Source organism: Grammomys surdaster, unplaced genomic scaffold, assembly GCF_004785775.1.
Source record: "Grammomys surdaster isolate TR1022 unplaced genomic scaffold, NIH_TR_1.0 231, whole genome shotgun sequence".
In the NCBI taxonomy this organism is placed as follows: Eukaryota; Metazoa; Chordata; class Mammalia; order Rodentia; family Muridae; genus Grammomys; species Grammomys surdaster.
The window spans coordinates 2421614-2436659 of NW_021604676.1; the positions used below are offsets into that span (position 1 = coordinate 2421614).

Here is a 15046-nt window from a genome sequence, read left to right on the forward strand (position 1 = left end):
GAGAGAGAGAGAGAGAGAGAGAGAGAGAGAGAGAGAGAGAGAGAGAGGGGCAGAGATCTAATGCCCTTTCTGATGGATCTGAAGAGAGTGACAGTGTACTCACATACATAAAATAGATAAATTAATTTAAAAAAATAAAGAGAAGGCAATTCTTGAGGAATTTAAGCAAGACTAATATTTGTGCTTCCAAGTCAGTCCGTGCTAATGGGATTAAAGCAGGGATGTTTCTTAAGTGAGGAAAACTCTGATGGCCATCAATCCAGCTGTTTAAGTTTCTACCCTGATACCCATACCCCCAAATAAGCAAAGGTCTGGCTGGAGAGATAGCTTACCTGAGACCCATACTCCCAAATAAGCAAAGGTCTGGCTGGAGAGATAGCTTACCTGTTAATAACACCTGCTGTTCTTCCAGAAGCCCTGCTTTTGATTCCCACACTAACAATTACACAGTTTTCAACCTCCTGCAACCCCAGAATCAGATGTTTCTGACCACTGACTTGTATATTGTATACACACACACACACACACACACACACACACACACACACACGAGAACCATTATAAAAATACTGTCCATTGACCTGCTGTGAAGTTTGTTTAAGAACATGGTCTGGGGCTGGGGACAATACTTGTCAGTAAAGTGCTTGTTACAACAGCATGAGGACATGAGTTCGATCCCCAGGACCCACATTTACAAAGCCGCTATGTTGGTGAGTGTTTGTAATCCCAACACTGGGGAGGCAGTGATAAGGGGGTCCTTGGGGCTGATCAGCCTACCTGTCCCAAAAACAGGATGGGGAGCATCTAAAAAAAGGTAGCTGAGGTTGTCCTCTGGTCTTTACATTTACACACACACACACACACACACACACACACACACACACACAGACAAACACTGTGTGTGTGTGTGCGTATGTGTGTGTGTGTGTGTGTGTGTGTGAGAGAGAGGGTTGGGGGAAAGACAGAGACAGAGAGATAGAGAGCACGTATGTTCCATGGCCCAGAAGCTGTTAAGATTCATAGGAAAGCCAGGAGATCTCAAGTCCACACAGAGCTTTGAGCTTTGGCCTGCTCCCTGTGGAGACTCCCCATCTTCTGTCTAAGACAAAAGCCAGCTTTGCCCCACCCCCTCTGTACCTGGTTGTCAATCTTGATCTCTGTCAAGGTGTCATTCTCCCGAAGTGCTTCCACCAGGGCCAGGATTCCAGTGCCAGTGATAAAATTGGATTCTATGTTTAGACTTTTCAAGGTCTTGTTGACTTTCAGCATCTCTGCAAAGGCCTTAGTGTACAAAAATAGTCATCAGGGTTTCGAAACGTCAGCATCTCTCTCCCAAATAAAAGAAATAGATTCTTTTATAGCACTTAAAGAAAACATTGGTTACATCATATTTTTTATCTCTAAGTAAAATTAAAATCTTGAACTACAACTAAGAACTAAAATAGTGCCAGGCAGTGGTGGCGCACGCCTGTAATCTCAGCACTCAGGAGGCAGAGGCAGGTGGATTTCTGAGTTCGAGGCCAGCCTGGTCTACAGAGTGAGTTTCAGGACAGATAGGGCTACACAGAGAAACCCTGTCTCAAAAAGCAAAACAAAGAAACAAACAAGCCCCCAAACCAAAAAACAACAACAACCACCAAACCAAACCAAACCAAACCAAACCAAACCAAACCAAACCGCTTAGTAGAAGCTGGAGACATCAGACTGCTCAGCAGTTAAGAATGCAGATTGCTCTTCTGGAGGACCTAGATTTGATTCCCAGCATCCACATGGTGTGTGTGACTATATGTTTTCTCTTATTTTTAATTTTACTTTTTAAATATATGTGTGTTTTGCCTGCATATATATCTGCATATCATGTGTGTGCTTGATCCAGCAGAAACCAGAAGAGGGTGTTGGATCATCTGGAACTGGAGGTACAGATAGTTGTGAGCACCATGTAGGTGCTGGGAACAAAAACTCAGGAAGAACAGCCAGTTCTCTTAAACAGTGAGCTATCTCTCTAGCCTGTGTGTGTGTGTGCATGTGTGAGAAAAGAGACTGTGAGGTAGCCCCATCTGTCCTTGAACTTGCTTTGTAACTGAGACTGTGAGGTAGCCCCATCTGTCCTTGAACTTGCTTTGTAACTGAGACTGTGAGGTAGCCCCAGCTGTCCTTGAACTTGCTTTGTAACTGAGACTGGCCATAAAGTGTTCTCAAGAGTTGAGACTACATATTCTCTAAAGGAACACATTTTAGTAATAGTTTAAATGTGTTTCAGTATGAACAAAATTTTTAAAATACACATAAAATTGGGGCTTGAGGGATGGTTCAGTGGTTCAGAGCACTTGCTGCTCAATCATGAAGACAAGCGTCCAGATAGCAGCATCAAGAGGCTCACAGACACCTCTAAGTCTAGCTTCAAGGGATCCAACACCTTCTGGCTTCCATGAGCACCCCACACTTACATATGCATTTATTCACTTAGACACATACATATAGATGCACACACAGACATATATATATCATTTACACACACACAAATATAGTATATTTTGGCCCCACCCACATGAACACAAACAGGATCTCAGGGCTGAGACTTGGCCTTCTGTCCTCAAGTGCATGAACAGTTGAGATTAGTAGCCACTTTAATTAAAGTCATAAAGACAATAAGTGGAAAAATGAAAAGCAAATTGCTCATACTGATTGCTTCTAGGGAGCCCTAGACTATCTTAATTATCTTAATGGCAGTTAAAACAGGAAGAAGGAAGAGAAGGAATTCCACAGGACACTAGGCAGGTTTCTCAACCTCTGCATGGCTAAGATCTGGGGCCTGGAGATTTCTTTGCCGTAGGTGTCCCGATGGCAGCCTCTCCGGCTTCTGAGACCTTACAAATACCAGTAGTATTTGTCCTCACCATAACCCCAAACATCTCCAGCCACTGCCAATGTGCCCTAGGAGCAAAAGAGCTCTTGAGTTGAGAATCACTGGGGCAGAATAAAAATCCTGTGTATTGACAGGTGTTAGAACCGAAAGCTCAGGGACACAGGCTGATGGAATGGAATGGCACACTATGCAATTCAAGGTACATTTATTCAATAGTTGTTTTTCATTGTTGTTTGTTTTTTGTCGTTTGTTAGTTTTGAGACAAGATAGATTAGGCTGGCCTTGAGCTCAGATATTCACCTGCTTCTGTTTCCCAAGTGATGGGATTAGAGGCAAAGGCCTCCATGCTCCGTTTAATAGTTGATCTTAAAATTAAATGCACACATTTTAATCAGAGCATGGGATGGGAGTACGGCAAGCCTTTTCTTATGGACACATCAAGCTTTGGCATTAACTTTCAGTCTCAGAATAAAGAAACTTCAGAGCAACTAGTTCTTTATAAAAACTTGCACAACCTCCTGGCAGGCAGTTAAGATCGTGCCACTTTATCTTAAACTTGAGAGAACACTTTTTATCAAACGGAATGAAATGGAGCCTATGCAACCAAACATAACTTGGAGTTATTACACCCAAGTTCACTTCGGTTCAGCAAATATCTGAGCAGTTATTCCATGTGCTGGGATAGGAGTGTCAGAAAAAACATAGAGGTGGTTCCTTCAATGGTGGACTAGAGTAGAAATACATGTCTCAAGAAAAGATTTGCTTTCTGCACTCTATGGGATTATACAAAACTGTAATTTCCTGGGGCTGGAAAGATGGCTCAGCAGTTCAGAGCACATGCTGTTCTTGGAGAAGACCCAAGTCCAATTCCCAGCACCCACATCAGGCAGCTCACAACCACCTGGAACTCCAGCTCCAGGAGTCCACAGACCCTCTCTGGACTTCAAGGACACCAGAACTCACATAAACACATGCACATACACACACTTTAATTAAAAATTAAAATATGTCTTTTAAATCTAACAAACAGAACCTAACATACATAGCTTCACTGCTGACCAAATGGTAGCCACAAGAAATGTAGCTACTAAGTCTTTGAAAACCAGCTAGTTTAAACTGATGTACTATAAATATAAAACACACCATGGGTTTCAAAGATTCAATATGGCCGGGCAGTGGTGGCGCACGCCTTTAATGTCAGCACTTGGGAGGCAGAGGCAGGCGGATTCCTGAGTTCGAGGCCAGCCTGTTCTACAGAGTGAGTTCCAGGACAGCCAGGACTACACAGAGAAACCCTGTCTCGAAAAACTAAAAAACAGAAAACAAAACAAAGATTCAATATGAATAAAAGAATGTAGAATATCTTACTCTTAGTTACATCTACATACCCAGACATATATATCTATATATACTTTTATTTTTTAGACTTTATTTTTATTTTATACATTTGAGTGTTTGCCTGAAAGTATGTCTATGCTCCATACACATGACGTACCCAAGAATGCCAGAAGAGAACCTCAGATTCCCTGGAGCCCGAGTTACAAGCACTTGTGAATGGTCTGAAATGGGTACTTTGAATCAACTCAGGTCCTCTGGAAAAGCTGCAAGCACTCTTAACCGCTGAGCCATCTCTCCAGCCTAAGACTGTTACTTTAAAACAACTATCATGCCAGGACCTTTGTTTTTCTAGTTTGATTTGAGAGTAAGTGGCCGGCCCGTGTTGTAAATTCTCAGGTTGATTGATTTCCAGGGACCCTAACAACCACAGGGCTGTGTGTGTAGATGTAGCATAGTGGAACCAGAAAGAGCCGGTGGTGATTCTCGGCTCTGTCATTACTTGCCACACTGGGATAATCTAGCCTCTCACAGTATTGCGGCAACTAACAACAGCACATACTTGGAACACTAAGGGATAACTGGGTGAGGTGAGTACGAAAAACTTAGTGCTCAGAGCTACATTCACTGAGTCCCCGGGAGAGTGGCTTGTAATAAGAAAAGCAGATAAGAGGAAGTGGTGATGGCTAAGGCGGTGACAGTATTTACTTAGGTTAAGTAGCTTTCTTGCTTGGCTAGATTATCCCAAATGCATAAAAGGACAACGGTTTTGGTTATTATTTTTCTTTCCATACTCGAACTAACTGAATGTCCAACGAAGCTTTTCACTATTTTTGCTTGTTTAAAGTGTGCTTGGCATAGTAATGGACATGAAGATTAAGATAAGACACACTCTGACGTTTTCATATGTGCTAAGTTCAAGTAAGTTTTGGGGGGTCACAAAATCTAATGACTGTTACAGAAAGTTTCTGGAGGAGGAAAGTTTCATAATGGGTTTTGTCAACACAGAACAAACTCTAAATATCTATTTAGCTAAATGCCAAGACGCCTGTCTTGTTCTTGTTTGGAAAGTACAGCGCTGACAAGAATCCACTTAAGCCAATGTGTTTGCAGTGTAGGTTCTCAGCCTGTGCCTGGGGACCGTAAATTTGTTAGATTAAGTTGACCAGATCTAAGACTTTCAACTGATAAAATAAATTATTGAGGAATGGTGGTTTCATCTCTGAAATTTCAGCACTAGTCAAGCCGAGGCAGGAGGATTACTGGGAATGCAAGGTCAGTCCAAGATACATAGTGAGTTCAAAACCCAGGCCATTCAACAAAAGCCTATCTCTAAACAACTAAAAGCTAAGCCAGCTAATCTTAAACAATAAGAAAAACCTAAAAATAAAGTCTCCAGGGAATTAAATGACTTCATATCGTATTTCAAGTCTCACTTACAAGGGCCACAGGGTCATTGCTGCGGGTTGCTGCCAGGCTGAACTTCTTCACATGGGTGTTGGTCTCCAGAGCCTTTGCAAATTCCTTCAGGGTTGGAATTGGAATGTTCTAAGCATAGAAGACAGGGTTAGTTATAAACCGTTCCCACTGCACTGGACTCACTCTCAATTGTTTTCATTTTTGATTGGACCCAGGGGCTCACACGTACTAACAAGCATGCGCGCTGCCCCATCAGCAAGCCCCCTGCAACTTTGGACTATCACCTGGATTCAGATGGCTGATTACATATCCTCGTTTAAAATTTTTTTTAATCCATTTAACTAAGCTATTTTGAGTGAATAGCACCTCCCAGTGCCCAATAGGAGAATGTAACTCAAAAGATTTTTCTTTTTTTTTTCTTCTGTCCTATATTTTAGGGCAGGCTAACAACCATGGTCTCTCACACACATTCCCTTAAGATATGCTTTTCTCCTTGGCCTGAAAACTGTTGTTTTTTTCTCCTTCTTCTGTTGTTTTTTTCTCCACCTCTGAAGAGCCACCTGAATTATTTCCTCTTTGGTTTTTGAGTTCTCCTAGGCAGCTTCAAATTTTTCCTTTCCTACAATTCCATAACCGTTTGGGGCTTACCACACTATGATGCCAACATGTGGTTAGTGTCTGTCTCTTACTATAACATTAAGTGAAGAGATAGATCTTAACTGGGTCTCCTGGAATCCAGGCTGGCTTCAATCTGGTGCAAGTTCACTACGTTGCCAAAGCTCCCTTGAACTCAGGGTGATGCCCTGCTTCCACCTCTACAAGGCAGAGGTCTCTATAGAACGAGGTCTTTTGAACACGGCCACATGGGAGTGCCATGTTGGGAGTGGATCCTTTGGACACAAGGTATGAGCTAGCACATTTGGCTGTATTCCTTTCTTTTTATTTTTAGATTAATTGTACTTTATGAGTGTTTTTCATGCATGGATGTGTATGTAACTCTTCCTTATAAATTGTATGCAGAGATCACCTATTGTTGTAGCAGTATGCGGTAAGCAGCAAGGGGCAGCAATGGGTATGAGCCTGGCCACGTGCTGGCTAAGCTGAATGACCACAGCCACTTAATTGCCTCAGTTCTCACTGAGCAAATGAGATAATGAATCTTAAGTAACCAATGATATAACACATAATGCACACTCAATCAAAACAATATAATTGGGGCTGGAGAGATGGCTCATCAGAAAACAGCACTTGCAGAGAACCTGAGTTCTGTTCCCATATCCATGTTGGGTGGCTTCCAATGGCCTGTAATTCCAGCTCCAGGATCCAATACCCTTTTTGGCCTTCATGGGCAACTTCACTCATGTGTACATATCTATATAAGACACCTATACACATAGTTAAAAACAGGAGGGATCAGGTTGGGGTGAAGGATGGAGAGAAAGAGCATGGGGAGGGGTAACTGGAATTGGGGGCAATGTGGAAACTTCCTAGAACCTATGAGGGTGACTGTCATGGTTTGTATATGCTTGGCTCAGGGAGTGGCACTATTAGGTGTGGTCCTGTTGAAGTAGGTGTGGCCTTGATGGAGTAGTGTGTCACTGTGGTTGTAGGTTTTAAGACCCTCACCCTAGTTGCCTGGAAGCCAGTATTCTGTTAGCAGCCTTCAGATGAAGAAGTTGAGCTCTCAGCTCCTCCTGCACCATGCTTGCCTGGATGCTGCCATGTTCCCACCCTGATGATAATGGACTGAACCTCTGAACCTGTAAGCTACCCCCAATTAAATGTTGTTTTTATAAGAGTTGCCTTGGTCGCCGGGCGGTGGTGGTGCACGCCTTTAATCCCAGCACCTGGGAGACAGAGGCAGGCGGATTTCTGAGTTCGAGGCCAGCCTGGTCTACAGAGTGAGTTCCAGGACAGCCAGGGCTACACAGAGAAACCCTGTCTCGAAAAACCAAAAAAAAAAAAAAAGAGTTGCCTCGGTCATGTTCACAGTTTACAGTCCACAGTTGTCTGTTTACAGCAGTAAGACCATAACTGTGACCCTAGCAAGGACTCAGAGTAATGGAGGATTCAGAGCCTGAACCAGCCATCTATAACCAGGCAAGGCTTGGAATGGTGGGACTTGGACATCAATTCAGCCACAAACCTTCAACCTGTTACAAACTGTCCTGCCTGAAAGATATGTTGGGGCAAAGGTGGCTCAGAGCTTGTGGGAGTGGCCAACTAATGGCTGGTCTAACTTGAGGCCCACACCAGGCAGGGGAGCCCATGCCTAAAATTGCCTAGATGGCCAGGAACTGGAAGCTGGGTGTCCCAGATCTAGGGTAGAACCAAACGTGACTGGGGAAAAAAAAAGCAAGCCAATGAAATGATTTCTAATGATATTCTGCTGTACTCAGATCCCTGCCTAGTCCAACCTTTAGCAGAGAGGTAAGAGGCCTCCACTGGCAGCTGAGGGGAGCAGATGCAAACACAGAGACCCACAGCCAAACATTAGGCAGAGCTTGGGAAACCCCACAGAAGAAAGGGAGGAAAGACAGCAGGAGCCAGAGGGGGCCACGGTGCTAGGAGAACACAACCTACAGAATCAACTAAGCAGAGCTACCTGAATCTGTGTCAGGCCCTCTCAGCTGATAACCCTGGAGGAGTACTCTTTTCTGAAAGGAAATGGAGAGGCAGTAGATCTGGGAGGAGCAAAGGGAAGGGAGCCTGAACTCAGGGTATATTGTTTGAGAAAAGAATAAATAAAAAGAAAGAGGGGAAAACTCATTAGAAATAATATTAAATGCTAAGTATCAGCACAGTAAGAACCAACAAAACAAACCTATCTGAAGGAACATGTCTAGTACCTAATCTTTAGGGAGGTAGAGGCTAGAGGATGAAGACTTTGAAATCAGCCTTGTTTACATATTGAGTTTGAAGAGTTTAAAGTCAGTCTTGGCCACACAGTGAAACCTTGTTTCAAATTAGCCAACCAAGTCATCAACCAGGCAACTGAAGAGAATGAACAAATTAGGCCACAGGCAATATAATTCATATAATTCATGCTCCTCTTGTCTCCTTCTCTTCCTTCAATAGTACGATGTCAGAAGGCGGTCTGTGAACAACACTGTGTGATTTCTGAGATCCTGTGAGAAAGCTCCAAGGAAACAAGACAAGGGTCTTGTAATCTCTGTTCCTTTATAACATGGATTGCTCTTGGAATGCGCTCTCGTGCCTCTTCCAGGTGTAGCGGTTAGGAATGAGTCTACTTTAAATTATTCATTACAACTGGCTACTATTATTTATTTATATGCTTTTATGGAAACAAACGTATTTTGCCAGGTGCTTCTTGTCCTTGTGACTCTATACGTCACTCAGGTGACTCTTCTTAACCCTCAGAGTATAAATTGTCTGATGCGCTGAATAAAGTTGGCTGCTGCATGGGACTTCTGTCTACCTTATTTTTAGGTTCCCACCACTGCTAACTAGAGTGGCAACGGCAAGGCTTATCACCAAAAAGAACAAGGTGGGAATGACAATGACAGTCTTGAGACTTTAGACACCAGATCATGGAAAAATACTTTGTGTGTCGTGATGTGGGGCATGCACATGTAGTATGGGTATGCAGAGAGGCCAGAAGTGTTGGGTCCCCTGAATCTGGGGTTACAGGTGGTTATGAGGCACTTGATGTGGGTACAGGGAACTGAACTTGGGTACTTTGCAAGGAAAGCAATTACTTCTAACCACTGAGCCTTTGGCTTCTTGACCTTTTTCACTCTGGGGTCACTATCTTTGGGGAGAGCCAGATGTGGTTATGTGAGAACACTCAAGTAGCCCCAAAGAGTAGCCCATGTGTTGAGAAAGTGAGGTCTCTTGCCCACAGCTGCATGGGTGTGCCATCTTAGAAGTGGATCCTTTGGATACCTTAGTCTTGACTGCCAGCTTCACTAGAGTCTCACTTGAAAGTCTGTGCCAACTGCCCTTCTAAGTTACTCTGACATTCTTGATACTTGAAACTGTGTGAGGGGGCTGGAGATACAGCTAAGAGGTAGAGTGCTGTAACACAAACACACACACACACACACACACACACACACACACACACACAAAAGAAAAATGAAAAGAAAAGTTGATGTGGTTATTCAGCATTGGGTGAAATGTTCTTTGGCCTGAGTTCTATGAATCTTTTCAAAAAGTTCTAGAAATTATTCTTCTATGGACCCATTTCTTTTGACTAGATTATTCTGTCTAAAATCAGTGACTTGAAAGGACTGCAAGCCATTGTAAAAGCAGGCAGGCAGTGATGTCCAGTCAGCTCTGTGATGCCAAGCTAAGCGAGGAGGTACTGGAAGTGACGGACCTTAATGTTGTTGAGGTTGACCTCCTGCAGGCTAGGGTCATTGGCCTTCATCTGCTGCAGGCTTGCTTCCACATTTGTGGGGTTTGGTGGCTCCTCAAATACTGGCTTGGCCTTTTCACCTTTGACGACATCTAAAACACAAATTTTAGTTTATAAAAGATAGTGCAAGAGGTCCTCTATCAAACTAGAGATGGCTTCCCTGGAAAGCACTCTTCTCTCTCTCTCTCTCTCTCTCTCTCTCTCTCTCTCTCTCTCTCTCTGAGACAGGGTTTCTCTGTGTAGCCCTGGCTGTCCTGAAACTCACTCTGTAGACCAGGCTGGCCTTGAACTCAGAAATCCGCCTGCCTCTGTCTCCCAGGTGCTGGGATTAAAGGTGTGCACCACCACCGCCTGGCAGCACCATTCTTTAATGTAGGGTCCAACACTCCAATGTGAACCATAGTAAGTTTATTCTCACTTAGCAGTGGTGTCACTCTGAGTCAGTTTGGAAGGCAGATGCTCTTCAGCCATTATGAGGGATCTCATCCACTGGCACTCACTGCTGTACTATACAGACTTCCCCCACACTATGTGCACCAGACCATGGGCTCTGAGAGGCAAAGATGGCCACCATAATGAGCCTCTTCATTTCCCAAATCCTTTTTAAAAATTTTGTGTGATGCCAAGACTTGAACCTAGGACTTGCTCAAACCATTTGTTCTAGTACTGAGATACACTTCTATCCCCATTTCCCAAATACTAATACCCCTATGGCTTCTTGATGGCGGCTCTCCTCCAATTTCCATTTTGCATCTCTAGCTTTGATAAAGGTATGGAAAGACCAAGGAATAGAAAAGACGAATGAAAGGCATCTTAGAAACGGGGGCTGGAAACATGGCTCAGGAGTTAAGAACACTTGCTACTTTTGTCTCTGGAGTTTGGTTCCCAGCACCCTCGTGGTGTCTTCCGAACATTATAAGTCCAGTTCTAGGGATCTGAAATTCTCTTCTGGTTTCCTTGGGCACTGGGTATGCATGTGGTAAACATATATGCATGTTATAAAAAAAAGCCCATTTACATACATATAAATGAATGAATAAATAAATAAATAAATAAATAAATAACCTGAGCCAGATATAGCAGTATATGCCTGCACTATCAGGATTTAGGAGACTGAGTCAGGAGGATCATGAGTTTGAGGTTAACCTGGGCTACACAGTGAATTTCAGGCCTGTCTCAAAACAAACAAAACCCAAATAACAACAATAAAACAAATACACTAATTTATCAGAAAATGTTTGGAGTGCATACAACGTATAAAGGATTAATATTCTACTGTAAAGAGAGCCCTTTACACATCAGCAACACTCTTATAATCCTGGCACAAGAAGCTGAGGGAGGACGATTCTGGGAGACAGGCATTTGGGGCCATCCTAAGCTAAGTAACAAGACCTCTTCTTAATAACTAACCAAGTAAGTAGGATGCTACTGAGACTGAACAGTACCTCTGAAGTCACTATCATCATGATGATATCTACCATCAGACAGAAGAATAAATGATTTATCCAGAAGCCAGGATCTGTGTGCACTTAGATCTCACAGAGCTAACTGATTACTCTGAATAAGTTCCTCTGGAAAAGATCTTTCTACATATGCCCAGAACATTCCTGACACCCAGTAGGTATTTAACAAACGCTTGAAGAAGACAGGAGGCTGCAGCTTGTCCATGCCAGGCTTTCTGGGGGAAGTAGGAAGGAGGTAGCCAAGCTTCCCTCACTGTTAAACATCCTTTGGGACAGAAAACTTTATTTGCATTTTGAGCTGATTCTGCAAACTTACCAGGAATTTTTTTTTCTACTAGCTGTGGTTTGTGTTCTGCCAGCCATGGTGCCCAGCATCAGCTCCACCTAGCTTGGTTGCTCAGAGCCCAGTGACTTCCTCTGGAAGCTCTCTCTCGGACAGCAGCTAGGAAGCTTCCCGCCCTCCCAGATCCCTCTCCCACTTACTCCTCACGGGCCCCTTGCGACCTTTGCCATTGGTTGTTTCTTCATCAAACTTTGGATTGTTGAGCAAATTGTGGACTCCAAGGACAGCTGAAAGAAAACACAGGGTATGGGGCTGGTGAGATGGCTCAGCAGTTAAGAGCACTGACTGTTCTTCTAGAGGTCATGAGTTCAAATCCCAGCAACCACATGGTGGCTCACAACCATCAGCAATGAGATCTGATGCCCTCATATGGGTGTCTGGAGACAGCTGCAGTGTTCTCATAGTAAATAAATAAATAATCTAAAAAAAAGAAAAAGAAAAAGAAAACACAGGGTAACCATAACAAGCGGGAAGTTTTGAAACACGTATTAGGATGGCCACATTGTTAGTTTGCAAATAGAAGAACAATTCTTTGTACAGAAGAAAGTCTTCAGGTCCCCTTTCCTGGCAAAGTGTGTGGTGTATGCACAGCATTCAATAAACTTATGCTAAAAATCTTCCCAAGACGGTCAGTAATTTTTAGGCCCCATGTGGTGAAATGTGCAGGGTCATTAGGAGCTGAAACAACTGCAGCCCTGTCTTCCAATCACTGAAACAGTGCTAGGTCCCTCTGCTGGTTAGTCTTCTTCTTTTCTTTTTTTAATTGGATATTTCAGATGTTATCCCCTTTCCCCATTTCCCCCCTGCCCAGGAACGTCCTATCTCATGCCCCCTCCTGTGCTTCTATGAAGATGTGCCCCCACCCACGAATTCCCCACACTGGGGCATCCAGCCTTCACTGGACCAAGGACCTCCTCTCCCACCTATGCCCTACAAGGCTATCCTCCCCTACATATACAGCTAGAGCCATGGGTCCCTCCCTATGTGCTCCCAGGCTGGTGGTTTAGACCCTGGGAGCTCTGGTTGGTTGGTATTGTTGCTCTCCCCATGGGGCTGCAAACCCTTTCAGCTCCTTCAGTCTTCTCTCTCACTCCTCCATTGGGAACCCCATGATCAATTCAATGGTTAGCTGTGAGCATCCACCTCTGTATATGTCAGGCTCTGGCAGACCTCTAAGGAGACAGCTATAACAGGCTCCTGTCAGCATGCACTTCCTGGCATCCACATCAGCGTCTACCTTTGGTGACTGCACATGGGATGGATTCCCAGGTGGAACAGTCTCCAGACGGCCCCTCCTTCAGTTTCTGCCCCACACTTTGTCTCCATATTTGCTCCCATGAATATTTTGTTACTCCAAAGCAAAGGACACTGTCAATAGGACAAAACGGCAACCAACAGATTGGGAAAAGATCTTTACCAATCCTACATCTGATAAAGGGCTAATATCTAATATATACAAAGAACTCAAGAAATTAGACTCCTGACAACCAAATAACCCTATTAAAAAATGGTGTACAGAGCTAAACAAAGAATTCTCAACTGAAGAAACTCAAATGACTGAGAAGCACCTAAAGAATTGTTCAATATCCTTAGTCATCAGGGAAATGCAAATCAAAACAACCCTGAGATTCCACCTCACATCAGTCAGAATGGCTAAGATCAAAAATTCAGGTGATAGCAGATGCTAGAGAGGATGTTGAAAAAGAGGAACACTCCTCCATTGTTGGGGGGATTACAAGCTGGTACAACCACTCTGGAAATCAGTCTGGCGGTTCCTCAGAAAATTGGACATATCATTATCTGAGGACCCATCTATAACACTCCTGGGCATATACCCAGAAGATGCTCCAATATATAACAAGGACACTATGTTCACAGCAGCCTTATTTATAATAGCCAGAAGCTGGAAAGAACCCAGATGTCCTTCAACTGAGGAATGGATACAAAAAATGTGGTACATTTACACAATGGAGTATTACTCAGCTATTAAAAACAGTGAATTCGAGAAATTCTTAGGCAAATGGATGGAACTAGAAAATATCATCCTGAGTGAGGTAACCCAATCACAAAAGAATAACACAGTATGCACTCACTGATAATTGGTTATTAGCCCCAAAGCTCGAAATACCCAAGATGCAACTCACAGACCACATGAAGCGCATGAAGAAGGAATACCAAGTATGGTTAGTCTTAACTATCAATTTGACACAACCTATAGTCATCTGGAAAGAGTCTTAATGAGGAATTCTCTAGATTACGCTGTCTCTCTGTGTGTGAGTATGTGGCATGGGTGTCTGTGGTGTGGTGTGGTGTGGTGTGGTGTGGTGTGGTGTGGTGTGGTGTGTGTGGTGTGGTGTGTGTGTGTGTGCCTTGATTATTATTGATGCAGAAAGCTCCAGCCTATTTTCAGCAGCACCACTTCATGCACTGGGCCCTGAAGTGGGCAAGTGTGAAGGAAGCCATCTATGTGTTTCTCTCTGCTGTTGACTGTGGATGTAGTGTGACAGGGGATTACGTCCCTGTTTTGACTCCTCCTTGTAACCTGTAATTTGGCAAGGTAAGCTGAATAAACCCTTTCCTCCCCTGAACTGCTTTTGTTCAGGGTGTCTTGTCATAGAAAAAGAAACGAAACTAGACCTAGTTAGGTAGACTCAACATTCAGCTGTTTGCTTTTTTGTTGTTATTCTGTTTTCAGGGTCTCACTTTATTGCCCTGCATAGTCTGGAACCCACTCATAGGCTAGGATGACCTCAAACTCAGTGTGATCCTTCTGTCTCTGCTCCAAATGCTGTGATTATGAGTAGGTGCCACCATACCTACCTCCAGGTACCATTCTTATCGGTAAGATAGAAAAGGTGGAATTCAACCAAAGGATTTTGTTTTTTTTAAAGTCTCACTATGTAACTATGTCTAGCCTGGACTCATCATGCAGACCAGGCTGACCTTAGATCTGCAGTAATCCTCCTGCTTCTTTCAATGCCCCCTGAATATTAAGGTTAACACTGTACCAGTAAGTTTGATGGAGTCTACGAATTTTGTTTTGTTTTGTTTTTCGAGACAGGGTTTCTCTGTATAGCCCTGGCTGTCCTGGAACTCACTCTGTAGACCAGGCTGGCCTCGAACTCAGAAATCCGCCTGCCTCTGCCTCCCACGTGCTGGGATTAAAGGCGTGCGCCACCACTGGCCGGCGTCTACGAATTTTAAAGACCTAATGTCATATAGATTATTATGTTGTTTTT

General features: G+C 43.6%; 1 protein-coding gene across 3 annotated transcripts in view; it reads right to left on the reverse strand.

The window, feature by feature from the left end:
• The window catches only part of Tmod2 (tropomodulin 2), a 28968-nt gene that overhangs the window by 3091 nt on the left and 10831 nt on the right, over window positions 1-15046 (reverse strand). Inside the window, exons 4-8 of one of the 3 annotated variants that reach the window (XM_028773599.1) lie at window positions 11969-12034; window positions 10173-10190; window positions 9963-10093; window positions 5642-5749; window positions 1138-1281 (exon numbers count right to left, since the gene is read on the reverse strand). In XM_028773599.1, coding sequence (XP_028629432.1) covers window positions 1138-1281; window positions 5642-5749; window positions 9963-10093; window positions 10173-10190; window positions 11969-12034 — 467 coding nt within the window. Of the gene's footprint in view, window positions 1-1137; window positions 1282-5641; window positions 5750-9962; window positions 10094-10172; window positions 10191-11947; window positions 12035-15046 lie in introns of all 3 variants that reach the window. The other 2 variants (XM_028773598.1, XM_028773600.1) reach the window with 2 other exon arrangements.